The 21,558-nt window shown below is 43.4% G+C and overlaps 1 protein-coding gene across 1 annotated transcript; it reads right to left on the reverse strand.

Moving 5' to 3' along the window:
* Positions 1–6,696: 6,696 nt before the first annotated feature.
* Positions 6,697–7,761, reverse strand: ATOH1 (atonal bHLH transcription factor 1). The gene has a single exon (XM_028117751.1). The coding sequence runs from the start codon at positions 7,759–7,761 to the stop codon at positions 6,697–6,699; it is 1,065 nt and encodes a 354-aa protein (XP_027973552.1).
* Between the last annotated feature and the right edge of the window lie 13,797 nt (positions 7,762–21,558).

Here is a 21,558-nt window from a genome sequence, read left to right on the forward strand (position 1 = left end):
GGCCACATTAGGACACTCCTTTTGTGAAAGATCCACCTTAGTACGTTTTTCTGCTGACCAAAGGCAATCTGAGGAGGATTTTCGAGTTTACTAGCTGTGTAGAGGCAGGGGCATCCACGCCCCCCACCCAGCCCCCCCACCCCCGATCCCCCTCCCCCCCAACAACACCCCCAGTAGGGATAGTGACATTGCCTAGATCCTTTCCCAGGAACTACACTCAACATCTCAGCATCTAGCTGCCATAGTTCTGAACTGTATCTGTGAGCCCCTGTGCTTTATCTCTATTTTGTGTGTCCATTGGCAAGATATGTCCTAAAGGATCAGAAAAGATTAAGAAAGGTTCTTTTGGGGGTCTGGGAATGCTCAAAAACTTTTCCATGTAAATTAATGGTAATTGCTTCTTTGCTTTACGCCATTTTGGTTTATGAAAGTTTTCATAGGAATGCTCTACTTTCAGATAGAAGGGAAACCTGTATTAGCCAGTATCCATTTTCATAGACAATCTCAAGAAGATGTCTAACAGGGACTCCTTTAGGTCAATGCTTTCATAGTATAGTCTTTGGCTCCATTTGCATCAGATTCATCTAAGAATGCTGTATGCAGATTCCTGGCATTTTTCTTTGACCCAATGAATCAACAGCTCTTGGGTTATAAAAAAATTCAAAGAAAAAAACCCTGTACCTTGCCACTAGGTTGTTTCCAGAAGCAGATATGTGTTACTGAAAATGAAAAGAACTGACCTTTTGCTTTCCTGGTCAGCTGGTGACCCGATGTTTTCATATTTCCCCTAGTCTTGTGGCCTTTAAGATATAAAGTCCACAAATGATGCTTACTCCTTCCTCAAATGCTACCTCACCATTGTCTCAGGCTGAGGATCCCTCCCAAACCCAGCCCTTCCCTCACCAGCACCCTAATGCCAAGAGTTTGTGGGGGCAGGAAAAGTAGGAAGAATTGTAAGGAACTGTCTCTGGAAGAGATTAATTAGTGGCCAGTGGCCCAAAAGGGCAATGACATCTGCTGGTTTGAGAAGTCCCAGGACAGCCACCTCAGATCCTAGTTCCCACCTTCTTTCCCCATCCTGCCTGTAGCTGGGCCTGGTAAATGGGCTGGTCAGCAGAACACCATTTCTTTCATCAGATCTCTTAATTCTTTAATCAGATTTTCTTAAAAAAAATATTTATAGTGGAGAGCATCTTGTTTTTCATCCCTATGAAGGCAGCTTCTGGTTTCCTAGGGGGAAAAAGTGAGAACTTGGAGCATGGGCCTGACCTCTCTGCAGATGAAGCAGCAAAAACCCATTTTATTTGCTTGTTTGTTTTGGACCAGAGAAAGCAGGACTGAAATAGGAAGTGAAACCTTGGGATGTCGCGAGGCCCAAAATCTTTGTACAAAAATGCTTAATTCTGCTTTGCTTAAGGAGCTAAATGAAAGAAAAGTCCTTCACGGAACGTCCCAGCCGGCGCACTCGTTTCAGTCAACGTTTGTAATTCTAAGAACGTAACAATATCCAACTATGTATAGACTATCAAATATTTTAGAATAAGGGAGGGGCTGAAGAACTGTATCTTTGGCTAGAAAGGGGGGAACGGATCTTCCGCCACAGGCCCTGGGCCCGGCGGTCAGTGGCGCGGCTTGGCCGGGAGCGCGTTCGCTGGGCCCCTGGCGCGGAGGATGCGCCTGCTCCTTGGTCCTGGTTCACTGCCTCAGGTGCCTCAGCCCCCAGCCCAACTTTTCCTGGACAAGCCCGCAGCTCTCCCGCCGCCGCCTCCTCCAGCTTCCCCTCCCCTTGGCAGAGCTTGGCTTTTCCTTTGCGCCGCTTCTTTTCTTGCCGGGCCGGTTGCTGGGAGGTGCACTGGGCAGTGGCGGCTCCCGCGGCGAAGCTGGGGGAGGAGAGGGGCCCCGGCCAGCCACGGAAGGCGGCGAGAGTCGCTCGCTTCTGTGAGTTCTGCCGGTGGGGGGCCGAAGAAGGCTGTCGACCGGGAGAAGGCCGAGGTTGAGGAGGCCGGGGAGGGGTGATGATGGTGTTAAATGTGGCCGCGCAGCTCCCCGGGGAGCTGCCTGAAAGGAGAGTGCGCTCACCAGCTGACAGCGCGTGCCCCGCTCCAGACGCTCCGCACCGCGGCCAGGAGCCTCTGCCAGCCCCTCTATTGTCAACCGCTCTCTAATTAAGAAACACTCACATTACGGCAAACCACCCCCACGCTTCTTGGTTCCTGTCCTTTTCTTTATCTTCCCCCGACGACTCTCCTCCCCTGCCTCTGCCCCCGCGTCCCAGGATTTAACCCATTCTCCGCTCCGGTCGCCTAGTCTTGCTAGAGGCCTAGAGGAAGGGAAGCTACCTCAGAGGCGGGCGTCTGGGACTCTCTGCTCGGCCCAGCGGTGAGGGTGGCTGGTGAGAGTAGAGTCAAAACCAGCGAGGAAACTTACACCTTTATTACATGCCCACCGTCCCCCCTCTCCTTCAAATCTCCCATCCCTTCCCACAAAACAAATTGCAAATAATTTCACTGCTAGAGGTCATCTTTAACTCTCACCAGCAGTACTTGCTGGGTTTTCCAGATTGCAATGGACAGGTCTAGATTGCAGTTGACAAGCAGGTCGCCCGCTTTCCGTTTCCAATTCTGACTGGGGTTTGAAACTGCCATGACGAAGCTGATCATCTCTTTCTTGAACTCTCAAATGAACAGAGGAGAGAAATGATTCCCAGATATCGCTTCGTTCAGGTTTCAAGCTCTAAAAATCAATTGAAAGGCCTAATGAAAGCATTGGTCCTGCATTAGTTAAGGTTAAGGAAATTTAACCCCCCCCCTTTTTTTTTCTCGTTACGCTGGACCCCCAGTTAACAATGTCCCATAGAGAACATGTTTAAAGTTGCCAGTTGCCAAGAATAATCTTTCTTCAGCTTTCTGTGAAATCAAGTAAGTTTCCCGAAGGGTGGTGAACCAAAACCCTTCACGAATAAAAGTGGTGGGATAGAAGGCAGAGACAGGATAGAAAACAAGCTGTTTAAAGTACATAAAACTCTAGAAAGCACAAGCAGTGTCGCAAAAGACTAACCCGATTTATCTATCTTCATTACTTTAAGAAATGCTGCCTCTTTGTTTGTTTGGGTGATATTAAGCATGCTTAACTTGCACACATAGTTGATTCCTTTGCTAGTATCTTGGATACTTGGATCTGACTTTGGAAGGTAGAAGCTAATTGCTAATAATGGAGAGAAAGGAACCAGTCAGCATGGCAGGAGTGGTCTGGCATATGGGGAATGAGCGCTCAGAAATACTCAATATTCAAGTTTCCAAAATATTAATGAGATTATAGCAACCTGCAGCTATATGTTACAGCTTGTTAATGGAGTGTAAGAGAGCGGGCTGCCAAACGTTTGTTATGCAAACTCCATAGCAGAACCCTAAGATGGAAATGTGATTGTACATCTCTTTCAATGAAATGCCACCATAAAAAGAAAGAAATAGAATGAAGGAAAGAAAAGAGGTTAAAGTCCTCATTTGAACTTTGAGCACTTAATTTAGACAAAGTCATTTGGCTTTTTTTGTGCATGTCTTGATGAGTTAGAAGAATTCACCCTCACTTTTCAATCAGTGTGATACAGAATTTCCAATCTGATATTCTGTTGTGGCTTTCTCTTGAGAAGAAATGCAAAATGACTTCCTTAAATGAAGTTTGCATCATCTCTGATTCAAGTATGATGCCCCTAACATTTAAAAACATAAATATCTATTTTTGTGGTTCAAGAGAAAACACTGCACATTTACCTAGCTGTAACTCCTTTCCATGGATTTTCTTAGAGAAAAAAATCTTGGCCACATTGACCTAGTGGACGGGAGTAGTTAGATCCAGTCTGGATATTGACACTTTGTGATTGTGTGATTTTGGGGCCAGCTAGGGACCGAAGTTCCTTCATTCATAAAAGATGGGAAGGAAGATGTTGTTAATGTCATTTCTGTTTTGAAATTCCTATAAGTCCATGAAAAGAAAAATAATAACTTTGGAAGAGGTTGTTCCCCCCCTCCCCGGTCAACACAAAATGAGCATAAATGGTTTTGAAAAATGAAATATAGGTCACTTTGAGAAAAAAAGGATCACAACTTTAATTTTTTTTCCATCCTGCCCTTACCCAGCTCAGATTCATAACAGGTAAAATAATTCTAGGTCATCTTCTCTCTCTCCCTCTAAACATGTATACAAACACACCAAGCCAAATAGCTATGAAAATATGTGTGTGCTCATCTTGCAAAGTTGCGGTGTTTCCATGCCTGTTGAGTTTACTTACTGAGAGCAGAATGGACACGTGTTAGAAGCAATCGCTTGATTTATTCAGCAGCCTGAAGATTCCTGATGTTTATCGTGAGCACGGCAAACTCAGCGGTGCAAAAGGTTATCTAAGGGACAGGTGCGTTGTTTCTGCCCCTGGAAAGTGTCGGGAGCTACCGCTCACCTCTCAGAGCTGGTGGAGTCTCTCTCTTGGCTTCCCTCAAGCTTCGGTTTCAGCTGAAAGCCGTGGAAACCCAGGTGGTCAGTCAAGAGCTGGTTCCACAGTGCCCTACTCAAGACCAGAACTGCGCTGCTTCGCACATTACTTTATTGCAAACCTGGCGCTCTCCTCTTTTCAAGGTGCTGGAGGGAAAGGATGATGCTGGGGCGATTAAATTAACTTTCTCTGGCTCTCCCTCCGCCCACCCCTGCTTTCTTGTTCTCACAATTTGTTATCCTAATGAAGACACAAAATATAAAAGATATGGCTTAAAATCAACTTCTCAAATTCAGCGATGTTTATCCAGTGGAACTTCACCCAATCTTTAGTTTAACAAATAGTTTTACTCTCACGTTTGCCGAATACATTTTTTAAATTCCTCTCTACTGTCTCCACACACGCACTATATTAGCTTTTTCAAAATCTTTGATCCTAACACCCAGAATAGGCTTTTCCTTGGTGAGGACCCGGAGGTGAGAGTGGGCGTACTCTTTAGTTTCTGCAGCTGACTCAAAAATATAAATATTTTCTACCTAGGAACTAATTCAGAAAGACAAAATAAAAGCAAATGTTATCGTCTTTAGTGGAATAAGCAGAATTGTTTGCGGGAAAAAAGGGGGGGAGCTCAACAATTTCCTAGGGCTTCTAATTTTTGAATCAAGGAACCCCATCTCCTTTCCCCTCAAGTTTTTTCCATTGTTATCTTTTTCATTCCTGCCTTCAACTTACCCCTATCGCCCCCGCCCCACCCACCAATGAAGGAAAGAGAGGGAGGAAGGAAAGGAGAGAGAGACAGAGAGAAATTGAGAAAGCTTGTGCTGTGTGCTTTTGACCCATGGCAAAAGTCTTCAACTTGGCTAAAGTTTTTACGAAGTGAGAATAGGTAACCCTGGTAAAGTTCTCTACTCCTGGTGAGCTCTTAGGAGACCTGAAACAGGTGCCTCCTTTTGAAGAGGTTGTTGGGGCCAGGAGGGAAGAAGACTGGAAAGATCCAGGCTATCGAAGAGGCAAAATGGTTGCAAATTCAGAGAAATTTTTACCCAACAACTTATTTAGTGACTTGATCATCGGTACTGCTTGAAGCTACAATGTTTATGACAGATTTTTTTCCTTCAAAACTCTTAGATTCGCATTTAATAGAAGACTAAGTTCAAGTCTTCGAGGTCATTTCAAAACTTTTTAATGCTTATATTAGAATGGAATAAGTGACAAATAAAGTTATTTTCACGTTTATTTTTATCATTTGCAAAAGAAAATACATAAAACAATGGCAGTTGGCTTTGCTAAATTAAAATAAAATGATCTTGAGTAGAAAAACGTAAAAAAATGAATCAAGATAAGTAGAAATGGTAGCAAACAATCGATAATAAATAACTTTCCTAACATTAACAAAGCAAAATAAAATGGACCAAATGCTTTTGACACTACTGGATTTTTTTTAATTTTAATTTTTTTAAACAAACATTTGCAAAGAGCTTAAGGATTATAAGTGGCCGTGTTTAAAACAACAACAACAACAACACAAAACTGGTCTGCAATTGGCAGTTGAGTTTGTCCTGGAGCCGCAGCGGGAGCGGCTGATAAAGTGCGTGCGCCAAGTTTCCTAAAAGACGCCAACATTATCGCGATCCGACATACATACTGGATATGCTTATACAGTATATAAACCTAAGAGTTCCCTGTTTTCTAACGTCCCATAGTCAAAAGTTATTCACTTTGGAGCCATTAACTTTGCGTTTCATGATACATTTTGAGAAAATACTTCGGAATACCAATTCTCCCACACGTGAGTGCGCGCAACACACAGGGATGAATGCCCAGGGCATAAAATAAATTAAACACAAACCAGTGACAGAGAGGAAAATGCGACGTTTTAGCAGCGTATTGGCAGAAGGGAACTAGAATAATGATGCCATATCTGGGGACATAGAATTATATCTTATCTATCTACGGGGGGAGGAGGTGGGAGGAAAGACCAGAACTTTAACAGCAAGTTTTCATCACTATGGACCATAGGAAGTTTGAAATAGCGGCGGCTTTTGCAAGCCATCAAATATAGCTGCCATGTGAAGCCAAGTCGTTGCTAAACAACGACAATCGCAGAGCAAAAATTAAAAGGGTGCGGGGATCTTTAACCGCGGGGCTTCCCGCTCATTGGGCAAGGGCGATTTAGTTTCTGTCTCAGTTTTCAGGTTTCTGTCACCTTCCTAACTTGCCTCATCTGAGTCACTGTAATGGGAATGGGGGGAAAACTCCCCGTCGCTTCTGTGGGACCGGGGCGAAGTTTTGCTACTTTCTTCCTGCACTGGCTGCAGGATGCCCCCGGGCAGGGAAGGCGACAGGTTCTTTTGCGCCATCATCGCCGTCAGAGCGCTATCCTCGAAAGTCGAGAAGTGCAGAGCGTCCAGCTGCACCGAGTATCCTCCCGCGGAGGCCGGGGCGGAAAAGCGAGTCCGGCAACTTCCAGGCGGCGTCGGCCGCTGGCCCCCTCCAGAGGCTGGCTGGGCCCCCGCTGCGGTCGCGGTGCCCGCGCTGCCTTCGTAGGGGGCGGCGGCGCGAAGGTGGTGATGGTCGCCCTTGCAGGATGCTGGCGGCGGTGGCGGTTGCTCCCCGCCGCTGGGCGTTTGTAGCAGCTCGGACAAGGCGTTGATGTAGATCTGGGCCATCTGCAAGGTCTCGTATTTGGACAGCTTCTTGTCGTTGTTGAAGGACGGGATAACGTTGCGCAGCTGGTCGAAGGCGTGGTTCAGCCCGTGCATCCTGCGTCGCTCCCTGGCGTTGGCCGCCAGGCGCCTTTGCTTCTGCACCCCGTTCACCTGTTTGCTGGAAGGGGCGCGCTGGCGGCTGCAGCCCAGCTCGTCCACTACCACCCCGCCTTTCAGCTTGCACAGCTGTTCCCGCACTTTCACTGGCCCAGGACTCTTGCTGCTGCTACCGCCGCCGCCGCCGCTCCTCCTCACCAGCTTCCCCCGGCCGTCCGCCTCCTCCCGGGACGCCGCAGCCTCAGAGGCACCCAGCTCGGGGGAATGCAGCAAGTACTGGGCGGCGCGTGCCGTGCAGATGCCCTGCAAAGTAGGAGCCAGCCAGGCGCGTGGGTCGGTGCTGTCCAGGAGGGACAGCTCGGCCGGGTAGACGGGATGCTCTCTCGTCTGCAGGGTCGCAGGTGGCTGTGGTGGCGGCGGCTGCGGCAGGGGGTGAGGCTGGGGATGGCGATGGTGGTCCCCCAACTCCTTCACTTCAGCCCACTCCTCTGCGTGCAGCAGGCGGGACATTGCACTTCAGAGGCTCGGAGGCGCAGAGTCAGATGAGGTACTGGCAAACCAGCTCAACTACAACAAAAACCCTTCCTGGGTCTCTACTGCAATGTCTTATTTTTTTTCTCCTCGACCCTCCCCCACCCACACGGAGATCGCACACCAGGTCGCGTGCAACGAAGCTTCTCCGGTTGCTGAAGGCGCTGCGCCCCTTTAAAAAGCGGCACGCGCCAGTGTGTCTCCCCCCCCTCCCCCCACCCCCCGCTCGTCTCCCAGCCCCCTCCTCGCGCCGGTCGCGTGTCTGCTCAGCCAATGGAGGGCGCCGGCAGGCGCGTGCGAGCAGCCAATCAAAGAGTTTTTACACCCGGAGAAAAGTTCCTGCGTACTGAAGGCTAAGCTCCCGCTCAATGCTCCCCCCCCCCGCCACGTCTTCTGTACTCTTTTAAGTTAGTCAAATTCATATGTTAATTGAGGGTTGTAATTCGACTCCAGTGTTGTGTCACCGCGCCAGCCGCGGGGGTGCGTGAGCGGATGCGGAGCGCACTCTTGGCTGGAACCTGAGCGGGGCTAGACGCGCCTGGCGCTGGGAGGGCACTCCCGGCGGGGAAAAACCAGCCTGCCCTTTGCTGCCTCCAAGCTCGGATCGCAGCTCCCACCATTTGTGCCCAAACGTGTAAAATCTCTCATGTATGGCATACATATATGTATATATAAATCTTTCATAATACATGTTCATAGATATATAATTGCTAGGTGAGACCCACTATTTAAAATCAGTGTTAGAATGAAAAAAACAAAAAACAAAAAACCCTATAACTGTCTCAGAATACATTTCTTAACTTTAATATCTCGCTCCAAATCGACTTTATGTAATCTAGTAAAGTTGTGGTACAGTGATAGAATGCACTAAATTTCAGATTCCCCAGTCCTCTCAGTGCCCTTTTCCCGGCACCCCGGCCAACTAGGATTGTAATCTGCAGGAAACTCTCTGCTGAGTGGGTTGTAGGACCGGGATATTTTACAGCTTCAACACCCACAGTAGGACTCCTTACGAAATGCGGAGCCAGGGGAGAGTGCCCAAAGTTAAATGAAAGGCGCCTCCGTTCCCTGCAATTCTGAACCTTTTCAAGGTACAGAATCCCAGAGTTACCTACCCTTCTGCTTCAGGAGCCCTGGGTTTAATAGGGCGCGCGGCTTCTCCGGCAAACACCCAGAAAACCACAGCCTAACCCACTCCATGCCCCCCCTCCGCTTAGTTCGGGGTGCTCTCCCCAGCATAACCTATTCCCACCCCCACGATCACCACAGCCAGCCAGAGAGCCAAAACCCGGGAGGTCCTGGCGAAGCTGGGGCGCTGTCGCCCAGGTGAACTTCTTGCTCCCGCCCCTTAGCCCAGGCCTCTTGAATTCACAACAAAAAGCCAATCAGAAACGCCCTGGCCCGGGGACCGCCCTGGCTTGTGTCGCTACACCTCCGGGCGCTTTCCTGCACTGTCGGTGGGGCGCAGGAGTGCGACGCAGCCGGCGGGTGCTAGTGCTGCTTTCTACCTTAGCGGTGGAAGGGAGTTTCTTCCCCTAGAAGAGATGGTGAAAAGAAAAGCCAGGAGAGCTCCCTGGAACCTGGTTTTGCAGGGCACAGAAATGACTCAAAGTTGTTCTTGCTAGTATTCACAGGGACTTGATCTAACCTGCTATTTAGATCTCCTTGGACAGAAGAATTTCTGGGACTGGACTGGATTAGTGTGTACACACACACACACACACACGCTGTATTTTATATATATACACACATACTGTATTCTACCTCCATTTTCTATACTGTATACTACACACTATATCCTACCCTTCCATGCCTTGTATACCTTTGTGGAGATAACTACATCTATCTCCAGCTCTATAAAGGTATAGAAGGGTAGAATAGAGTGCTAATTCTGTTTTTCCTTCAACCTTGTTTGTTTGCTGGTGTGTAGGCACAGTCCTTGGCCTTTAGACCTTAAGAGCCATACGGATCAGAGCTGGATTCTTATGTAAATGTTTAGGTTCTGCTGAAATCAGTATGTTAAGTAAGACATGCGGAAACAAAGCAAAAACAGAAAAACCCAAACTTAATCTGGGAAAACTATTGATGAGAATAAAGAAAACGTGAAAAAGGAAAGTCATCTAGCATCTTTTTTGGGAGAAAATTCTCCAGTTTTTTGGTGATTGGACTAAGTACTACTGGCATCAACTAATGATGCATTTTCTATTTATAAATAATACTGCCATATAAAATGTGCTACTTCAAAAAAATAATTGCTAATAGCTGTGAGTGCCAAATTACAACTTTCAGAAAAACAATGAACCATCTTCTATATAGGTATGGCAGAGTAAGCGGCTAGAGTCTGGCAGGATCAGTTGTTCATATTGCATTTTATTCCTAACACCTCACAACTGTATCAGCTGAAAGTTACTCCTTCCACATAATGTCACTACCAAATATGTAGGATGCCCCAATTTTCCTTGGACTTACATCATCCAAACATTTTGTTTGTACTTTAGATTTGACTGCATAACCACCAAATATTCATTTTCCTCTGCGCTTAAACAGTATTATGGGCTGTAGCCAAATATTTGTCAGATACACAGATTATTGATCCTAATTTGCTAGCTTTGTACATAATTATTAGCATTAGTGCTTCTTTGAAGCAAGCCTTAATGTTTAAGTGAGTAAATTAGAGTGGCCCAATAATGTGAGGGACAGTAAGATTTTTTTATAGGGTGTAGTGAAATACATTCTTTTGCATTTCGAGTAAACAGGAAGCTATTTTCCTTGCCTTGCCTTCCCTTCCTTTCTCTTCCATTAGGTGGGGCTGAGGAAGCTAGGCGTCTGAACTGGGGAAGGGAACACAGGTCCCAGGGCTGGGGGGTTGGGGTTGGAGCCTGAGTAGTGTGAGCAGGGTGCCCCTGCAGAGGGTTTGTGGCATACGGTGTCAATCATCAAGTAAGGCAAGTGTCTGTCGGGGCTGGATGGTGGTTTAAGTAGAGAGAGGAAGGCTTGTGTGTCCACGGACAGCTGGATTAGTGACATAAGGAAGGATTAATGGAAGAAGAACATATTTGGGGACAATCAGAGTAAGGTTTCTCACTGTCACAGAAAGGAGTTACAAATATTGAAATGGAGAAGGCTGTGATGTTGGATTCAAATTGGAAATTTTGATATAAATTTATTGTTTTCAATATGTATAAATAGACGATGTATAGAAATCAACAGATACAAATCTGAGGTGTGTGTGTACCTATATATTCTCTAGTTCTTTTCGTTCTCAGGGCCTGGGATCAGCAATGAGCATATCTAGTTCTCACATTTTAGTTTTTAAATAAAATTGTCCACTAAAAAGAACCAGTGTTCTTGGGGAAATGGGCTGATTCCAAGAATGGGACAGAAAAGATAACAGATGAACATAAAACATCTTGTGTCAAGAAATAAGAAAGTGCGTGAAGTGTGATGGGGACAGGTCAAAAGACCACAGAAGCCTGCTTGAAGAGGCTTCTACTGATAAAATATAGCACAATTTGAGCATCAAAATATCTAGTTAGCTACCATTGAGAAATAATCTATGAATCCTTATTAGTATAACAGAATAAATGAATGCATTGAAGGTTTGATGAATACTTAGTCGCAAAATACGTGTTGATTACAAATGAAAGAAGATTGTCCCTTCTGCCATGGTGAACTATGGCAGACACCAACTTAATCAAGTGATCAAAGTTAATACCACCAGCAATGGGATAAATAAATTTATGTGCCATTTGTTATGATGCAGAAAACTCAGCATTACTTCCATGATATTCCCGCCGAGGATACATATCCTGAATCCAATCAAGAGAGAGCATGATGGGGTGCCTGCGTGGCTCAGTGGGTTGAGTTCCCAACTCTTGATTTGGGCTCTGGTCATGATCTCAAGGTCCTGGGATTGAGCCTCAAGATGGTTCCTCGCTCAGCAGGGAGTTTTGCTTGAGGATCTCTTTCCCTCTCCCTCTGCCCTCCTCCCCCACTTTCTCTCTCTCTCTCAAATAAATAAATCTTTAAAGAGAGAGAGAGAGAGAGAATATCAGACCAACCCAAACTGAGAGAGCTTCTAGAAAATAACCAGCCTATAAATTTTAAAAGTATCAAGATCATAAAAAGCAAAATGCTCCAGGATCTATTCCAGACTAGAGGAAGATAAAGAGACATGATAATAAATCTGACGCCTGATTCTATGCTATCTTGTTTTCTAATAAAGCGCATCATTGGGAAAATTGAGAAAACTTGAATGGTGTGTGAGAAATAGATGGTAGCAAAGTTAATTTCCTGATTTTTGATTGTTTTATTATGGTTATGTAAAAGAAGAGAAGGTTCTCCTTTTCAGGAAATACTCAGTAAAATATTTGGGGATAATGGAGTAGCTTACTCTCCAATAGTTTAGTAAAAATCTTTTTTGTACTGTGCTTGCAACTTTTTGTAAGTTTGAGATTGTTTCTAATAAAAAGTAAAAACAAAAACAAAAACAAAAACAAAACCCCAAACTAACAGGCATATTTACTTTGTTCTTGTCTGGAGTTACTAATTCATCTCAATCCAAGCTTCATACCACAGTGCGTTGAGGCCTATAGTTATCGATGATGCTTTAAGTTAAGCTGTGCTCTGCCTAGCCACAGCACAGTATGTATCTAATGGGTTTAAAAATTCTTAGGTTTTAATGACTATTCCGTTCACAAGAACTCAAAGAATATTTCTCAAGAGGTGCCAAAAATTGAATATTAACTTGAAATGCATTCTCGTACAGGTTTTTAAAATAAAAATTTCCTAGACATGATGAATTCTCCTAAGCAGTGTTCTGATCAGGTTGCCAACAGTAATAAAAAAAATGAAACAAACAAATATGCCCCGCTCAAATGGATTGTTTTCACCATTGGTTGTAGCCTTACCTTAATAATTGGCAATTTTGGGAAAGAATTATGCATTTATCCAATCATTCTGATATGAATGGTATTTCAGAATAATCAAATAGTCTTACTTTAGTTCATCAGGAAAATTTCTTTTTTTTAAATTTTATTTATTTATTTGACAGAGAGAGAGAGATAGTGAGAGATAGAGAGAGCAGGAACACAAGCAGGGGGAGTGGGAGAGGGAGAAGCAGGCTTCCCGCGGAGCAGGGAGCCCGATGTGGGGCTCAATGTGGGGCTCCATGCGGGGCTCGATCCCAGGACCCTGGGATCATGACCTGAGCGGAAGGCAGTTGCTTGACAACTGAGCCACCCAGGCGCCCCGATCAGGAAAATTTCTTTTCAGAATATTTCTATCTGATAAAGTAGAAAAAATAGAAAATTAAAAAAAAATCAATTATTTGAAACCCCTAATAAAAATTTCTATTTAGGCAATCATTTACAAATGAAGGAGCAATTAGATCAAAGTCTGTTGGGGGAATTTTACAATAAAGGGGTCCATTTGTCAACACAAACCCTAGTCATCAATCTTAGCAGCATCGTTTAGAGTAGAAGATGCTGATATTATGTGCTTCTTGGTTTTCCATGAATTATGAAGTACACGGACCCTTATGAAGTATTGTTTAAAAAAGAAAAAAAATCTGAATTTAATTAAGGCTTCAAGATAACCTCCTGTTTATAGGAAATATGGAGGATACTATATCAAGTTAAATGACATCACAAGAATGCAAAAAGATGCCAAACCTACATCATTTAACATTCTATAGAACAAATGTTCAATTTCAACAAGTGTGTGACATGAAGAAAGAAAGGGAAGTGAAGAAGGATTGCTCTTGATTAAGATAGTCTTATGATATAGTAGCAAAAGCAATGTGTGGACCTTGTTTAGATTCAGATTCAACTGTAAAACGACATTTTTTTAAGACAATTGATAAAATGTGAATTTGAATTCAGTATTATGTGATACCAATGAGTTATTGTTATTTTTTTTCCCAGTTACAACAAAGGCAGTGTCGTTATTTAAGAAGCTATGTATGCTTTAGGAGCCACACATAGATGCATGTAGGGGTGAAATAGCAGGAGATCTATGATTTCCTTTAAAGTATTTCATCATAATATCAACAATATGAAAAAGGAATAGTGAAGTGAATGTAGAAAAATCTCAATAATGACTGAATATGGATGATGTAAAGATTCATTAGACTATCAGCTCTATTTGCTCATGAAAATGTTTACAATAAAGACTTCTTAAAAATCCAGTGGCTTCTCACTATCTATTACATACCAGCCACATGGCTTAGTTCAGCTTTAAAATCCCAGTTATCTGGTCCTAACCTATGTTTCTAGACTGAGATTTCCTTTTTCCTTTTGTACAGTGTTTCTTGAACTATATTTTAAAGATAATCTAACTGCATGAGAATCACTTGGGGGTATTTATTAAAAAAGTTGATTCCTGGGCCCCTATCACATATACCAAATCACCTTTGTCAAGGGGGCCCAGAACTTGTAAATAGATAAACATTTCAAGGGATTCTTAGATGTGTCCTATCCTGAGAACTATTTTTCTACAAGTTTTCCTGTGTTCTATTCAGCTACTTTCTATTTCTGAGAACATGTATTGTAATTTCTGTCACCACAAATACAATAATCCCCAGGTACCTATTATTCGTTCCTACTTACTAAAGTGTAACCTAAGATTCAAAGTCTAGATAAAATGCCACCACCTCTAGGAATTCTTCCCTTGTCATCTCTAGGACCACCATTTGTCCTTCAGCAAGGAGGTGAAAGCGGTGTCTTCAGGTTGGAGAAGTTCAAAACTGCATTCATTATAGTGCCTAAATTTCTGAAGGGTCTTTGACCACCAGGAACTGTCAACTCCTCCACAGTTTTACAGTATCTGTATTAGTTATCTATTGTTGCATAATAAATCCCCCCAAACTTAGTGGTTTATACAACAGACATTCATTATATCACGGTCAGTGGGTAAGAGATTCTGATGCTGCTTAGCTGGCTGGTTCTGCTCAAGGTCTCTCATGAGGTTTTAGTCAAGATACCAGCTTGGGCTGTAATCTGAAGGCCTGACTGGGATTGGAAGGTTCACTTCCCAGACAGCTCATTGACATGGCTGGAAAGTTAGCATCGGCTGTTGACAGGGGGCTTATTTCTCTCCATATGGATTTCTCCATAGGGCTGTTGGAGTGTCCTCTGACACGTGACCAACTTGCTTATGCCAGAGGAAGTGACTCGAGGGAGAAAGAAGCAAGCTGCACATGATTAAATCTACATTCCAAAAGCACGCTGTGTCATTTCTACCATATTCTAGTTATTAGAGGTGAGTTACAAAGTCAAGACTTAATGAGAGAGCAATTAAGCCCCTAATGGAAGGGAAAAGAATCAAAGAATTTGTGAATTTGGGTTAAAACCACCATATACCTTTGTTTCATGTTAATTTCTTTGTTTCCTTTTGCAAAATTTAATTCTTTTTTATTGAACTCAGAGTGCAGAGATATTTTGGTAAAGTGAGAAAAATGCAGTAGAATGCTCTAGAAGTTGCATGTGAAGGTTAGAGTAAGTGAACTAATTTAGCAAATTACAAGTGAAGAGAAATTTCAGACTTTCTGTTTCTGTAGCAATTTCAAATGGCATGTGTTTAAAGATTGTATTTGTGACCATTTATAATGTCACAATGTTGACCATTGTCCACCATTTAGACTTTCCACAGAAACCATATTATGATGGGTAATTTCCCTTGTATTTCATTTTCTCACATTTTTGTGAGATCGCATTTTATTTTAGTCATATTTGTGGATTTGTTTTTGATTTATGTTAAGTATATCCTGAGCATTGCTTTATAATGATTATTGGGATGCTTAGGGACAGTGGTATGCTGCTAAAGGTGTAACAACTGAAAAAAAAATGCATGCATGTATTGTATACCTATGTAAGTTTATTGTAAAATTTACTAATATAAAGAATGTGTAACACACAGTTAATAAATAATAATAACATATTCAATATTCTTTATTGTAAATTCTCTATAGCTGCTGATGCTCTCATAGAATGCTTTCATTAATTTTTGCCTTTTTTGTATCCATAACCAACTAATGGCTGCATTTGATGAAAAAATAGAGTGTCCACTTGAATGTGGATTGATGTTTTTCAATTACTGTTAATGAATAAGATGAAAGTGAAACAATAATGAGGATGTATGTCGGAAACACTTGAGAGTTAATGATGAACAACTTCTTTGTTGAATATAATAATAATAATTTCCCAGTATTGTAAGAATATGTGCCCTTTTTTTGTATTATTCATAATGTAATGGCTATAGACACTGACAAAATTTTAAGTTTAATCTTCATTATTAACATTTCACTATCACTTTCTTAAGTCTAGACAATCAATAAAACAATAAATCAAGCCTTGATTTGGGGATTTACAGATTTCTGTTGGTGTAAATACTCCAGTTGCTAGGTCAAATGGACATTTTCCTTAGCCATATCTTAATTGATTTCCTCTTCAACTTTCAACACAAAAACATTTTTTTCCAAGCTTTCTTTTCTCTTGATTTGGGGGTGTCATATTCTTCTCCTTTGTTTCTCCCTACTTCTCAGGTTGTTCTCAACTTCTTTTGAGGAGGTTTCCTTCCCTGATTGGTACTATGCTCTCATTTCCTCTTACTTTCCCTATACCATCTATATGCCAATCAATAGTAAGGTCTTCTCTAAAGTCCGGTTCTTTTTCAATGATTTTCACTGCTCTTAAAGTAAGCACAAACATCAACAACCAACACTAATTTGGGGGATCCGAGAATGTTTCCCAAGGAAGTAAGACCTGAAAGTTGAATAGAAGGCAGCTAAGGAAGGAGAATGGACACACAGCTATTAGAACAGCAACAGCAAAAAGGATCCTTGAAGAGAGACTGCAAAGTCCCGCTCTCTCTGGTCCCTCCCTGTCTCTTCTGCTTCACCTATCCCTGGCCCTTGCGGTGCTCTAGCCACATAGGTTTTTCCTTTGCTCATAGGTGTCAAACATTTTCCTGTGTCTGCCTTCACACACATTGTCTGCTATGCTCTTCCTTTCCTGACGCCTCTTTGTCTGGCTACTTCCTGTTCCACTTTCAGCTCCTACTTTCTCAGGGAAGCATTTCCTGACCCCCCAGAATTCCCCGTTTTACACTTTAATGGTACATTATATTTGTTCACTTTAGTATTGAAAACCATTATCAGGGGGCACCTGGGTGGCTCAGTTGGTGGGGCATCTGCCTTTGGCTCAGGTCATGATCCCAGGGTCCTGGAATCGAGTCCCGAGTCCCGCTGCCTGCTCAGTAGCGAGTCTGCTTCTCCCTCTGCCCCTCCCCCGCCCACCTCCCCAGCTCGTGCTCTCTCTCTCTCATAAATAAATAAAATCTTAAAAAAAAAAAAAGAAAATCATTATCGGATGATTATTTGTGTGATTATTTATTTTATGTTTATCTCTCCTCTATCACCCTCCGCTCCTGTGGGTGAGGCTATTCTGCTCAAGGGCCCATTGTGCAAGCATTGGGGCAGCTGAGGAGGGAAGCTGGCTGTTTCCAGTGGATGAGTCATTTTCACCACCTGGTTTTTCAGTGTTTCCTCTATGGTAGATGGCCTGTGGTGGGCTTTGGGATGGGAAATAAAGATCTGGACACTTTGTGTTCACTCCTACTGGTCCACCTACATGATTCTTCCTCATATCCCCTTATCTCCACTCTTCCAATCTTACTCCCTACAGGCCCCTGATTAACCAGACACTACCCAGGAATCGAGGTGTATCCTTGCCATACACCATTTCTTTCTTCATAGAAAGCTGGTGGTCAAGTGAACCTCTCAGGATTTCCTCTCCACACTGTCTTTCGGAGCCTTCTCCGAGATCGGCTGTAGTCCAACAGTGGTCTATTGGCAGCTTGCAAATGTATCAAATCACCTCATCCATGAATCAGGCCTCAGTTTTTCCTTCTGTTAGCCATTCCTTCTCTGTTAGCTCACTAAAGGTGAGGCATTGGTGTAGCTAAGTAATTAATATAAGGGCCTGGGACACATGTTTGTATAAATTACTTAGACTCTTTGGGCCTGATTGGCTCTGATCCAGAATGTACCATCTCCGAAACATGATGGATTGCTATTGTGACTCCTCTCCCTCCCACCCCACTTGTGACTTGATGTGATATCCAGATCAAGCAGAGTAGCTCCAGTTGTAGAGTCTCTTAATATCTCTTGGTTGAGAGTCTAGTCTCTACTAAGGTCCAGTAACATGCCAGGATCTGCTTTTATGGCGAATAGTTCTCCGCTACAGATGGCAGAGTCTTGCGTCAAGCCTTAGGGGTGTGTACTGGGACTCTTCTATTTGGGCTTGCAAAAGACTGTAAATGGCAACCATGTGTTCCGCAAATACCTGTAGCACCATGGGATCTGCTGAATCATATGATCTGAGGGATAAGGATGCTCATTCCACAGCTTAAATCTGCTACAAAGCCCCACTCAAAACTAGCTGCTGCATGAGTCAACTGGTAAGTCAGAGCTGTGTTCCTAAATATGGCACATGCTTTCTCCAAAATCCAGAGAGGACTATCAGGCATTATGGTTTTCCTAGTGGCAAAAGGTGCAAGGAGTAATATAATTCTAAAATCATCACTAGTTTAGTAGGATCTTAGATATTTGTAGGGTTTATCTCCCACCCCCTGGGCCACATATGCCTCACAAGGGCATTTTTTTATAAAGCACTTTCTGCTTTCCAGGTCCAACTAAAATGATGTCATCAGTAGAAGGGTCACTATGATGTTCTGCAAAAGGTCCAAATAATCAAGTTCCTTTATCACTAGAATATTAACATCCTTGGTTAAGATCTTGAACGCACCATTGTTCATTTCAAGTGAACGTGAACTGCTTGGAATCATCCTTCCTGGTGAGTTCAGCAGATCAATAGCCACATAATAAGTGCAGCAGCAGACCAGCAGCTGAGAGCCAAACTACCGCTTGGTTAGGACCACAGTCATCTACTCCCATCTGCCACGATCCATCTGGTTTTTGCAGGAGTCAGACTGATAGATGGAGACAACTCCTCCTGCATCCTTTAGCATGATACTAAATGTCTGTAGTTCCATTCAGGATGTGGCATTTTTCTGATATCCTATCTTGGAGGGGGTGCATTTTCAGAGATGTTCCCTTGCCTTCTTCTGCCACTATGGCTTTGAACGCAAGGGTTAGAGAGCAAATGTGAGCTTTCGAAAGCTGTTAATCATACTCATCTAACCTATGCACTTAGGGACTGGAGAAATGACCACAGCATTTGCACCCACTGGGCTCCCATTGGACGGAGTTAGGCAGGATTCTGTTTATCATCTGGACCTCATATATTGTCACTGTAACAAACATCTGTGATAGCATTTTGGTTCTCCTGGTCTCAGTGTCAACTCACAACCCGTATCCAACAGAACCTTTAATATTCTGTGTGTTTTTCTTTCCCAGGTATAGCTGTTTGGGTCCATTTGCAAAATGATTAGAGGAGTCCTCTAGGGCATCTAATATCCCTTTCCATTGAATGGCTCAAACTTGCTCAAGTGTAGAAACCAGGAAAAGATTAGTAAAATGTTGTTTTGATGCCTATTATCAATCGTTGACCTACCTACTTTTGGTCTTCTCTATTTATGTAGATCAAACAATACCCTTGCTGGCTACCTGTATTCATTTCCTATTGCTATTATAACAAATGTTTTGGTCAGGGTAACCATGGAAACAGAATCGGTAGGAGATTCTATATATACATTTATGTATTTTAAGGAATTGGTTCATGAGAGTGTGGCGGCTGACAAGTCTGAACTCTGAGAGCAGGCTAGCAGCCTGATAACTAAGGCAGGAGTTAATGCTGCCGGCTTCAGGCAGAATTGCTTCTTCTATGGAAAGCCCCAATTTCTGCTCTTCAGGCCTCCAACTAATTGACTGAGGCCTACCTACATTATTGAGGGTAATCTCTTTTACTTAAAGTATTGTAAACTGTATTAACCACATCTATAAATACCTTCACAGCAACACCTAGATTAGTGTTTGATTGAGTAACCGGGTACTAGAGCCTAGCCAAGTTGGTACAACAAACTGATCATCACAACAAATTACTACAAACTCAATGGCTTTAAACCACACAAGTATATACCTCAGGGTTGTAGGGTTAAAGGTTTGGAATCTGTTTCACAGGGCCCAAATCAAGGGGTCGGTAAGGCCATGCTCTTCCTTAAACCTCTAAGGGAGAATGCGCTTCCTTGCTTTTTCCAGCTTCTAGAGGCTGCCTGCACATCTTGGCTCATGGCTCTTTTCTCCATCTTTGAAGCCAGCAGCATAGCATCTTTAAATCTCTCTGACTTCTTTTTCTGTTGTCACATCCCCATCTCTGACTCCACCTCCTGCCTCCTTTACCTTACGGAGAATCTTGTGATTATACTGGGCACACCCAGATCGTCCAGGATAATTGCCCCATCTCAAGATTCTTAATCACATTGCAAGTCTCTTTTGCCATGTAAGGTAACATATTCACAAGTTCCAGGAGATTAGGACGTGGACATCTTTGGGGGAGGGGTTATTTAGGCTACCACATTACCCATTTACTTGTGCCCCAGGAAACACTGTGGTCTATTGGCTACTGCCACAGATCCCTGTCTGAGTCCCTGATTTCCATTCTGGCTTTGCTTTCTGATATAGTAATTACATCCACCTTACCTTTGACATTAAAGTGATACCACCTGGCCTCTGGAATAGTAATTCAGAATCCTATCATTCCGTTCACGTGGATGAGCTCATTCCATGGCAGCTTTCCCGACTATACACCTGACTTAAAAAGGAGACAGTCACTGAATTTTCTCAACCATGCCAGTGTCCTCACATTAGCACTTTCCTTTTTGATTTGGTGAAGAGTTTGTTTTGGGCTCTGCTGGGAAACATAGTCAATGGCTTCTCTAGTCTTAAGCATTAAATCCATTCAAGCATATACTCCTCTAAAACTGATAAAGCTGTTTTCTGGCATTTCCACCTCATTTACTATGGGTCAGTGCTTCTCTCAAGTTTAAGAAACCCATCCCAGCATAATATTTGGACTTCTAGAACATTAAATCCTAAGTTATGGAAGTTCCCCTAGGTATTGCAGTACTTTTGGTGACTAATTCCTTTGTATCCAAAAAAAGAACAGTACTTCCCCAAGTGGGCCATGCTGAAACTTGACCCTAGCTATATGCCTATAAACTATGAGAACGGTGGGCCAAATCTTGGATGAAGGCAAGTATTATCTTGTGAGGCATCGTAGCATAGTATATTTGCCAGGGCTATGTAGGAAGCCTTCTCTGCAATTCTGCTCCGCTCACCATCAGGCCTGGTTTTCAGCCTGTACTGCCCTCTGGCTGCAGTTAAGGTGGGTATCATAGACGTTTTCTGGATTTTATGTTGTGTCCTGAGTTGGTGGCTTGCTGCCTTGAGCCCACCATTTTCTTTCAGCAGTACACCTATGGTACTCCACAACGCCCTACCATATCTGCAGTCTTTCATGACAGCCACTGCTGCCGTATCTCTCAGATGGTAGAGATAGAGCATAAACCTAACTTATCCCCTTTCTCCTGCGTGCTGTCCCAGTTCAGGATGGAAGAGACTCAGTAATATTGACCCCGCAGCATGGCAGGGGTTATCACAACCCACTTATCTTTGTCACTATCTGGCCAGTGGGTGATCCAATTCCAGAAATCCATCTCAGGTTACACTTCCTACACCATCTCCAGTAGGAATGATTTTAGTTTAGGTTCTCCCAGAAACAGATTTTTAGACAAGGATTCAGGATGTGGTAGAATGAG

This window comes from Eumetopias jubatus, unplaced genomic scaffold, assembly GCF_037043125.1.
Source record: "Eumetopias jubatus isolate StellerSeaLion01/CBP00866 unplaced genomic scaffold, mEumJub1_p1.0 scaffold_2, whole genome shotgun sequence".
Taxonomy (NCBI): Eukaryota; Metazoa; Chordata; class Mammalia; order Carnivora; family Otariidae; genus Eumetopias; species Eumetopias jubatus.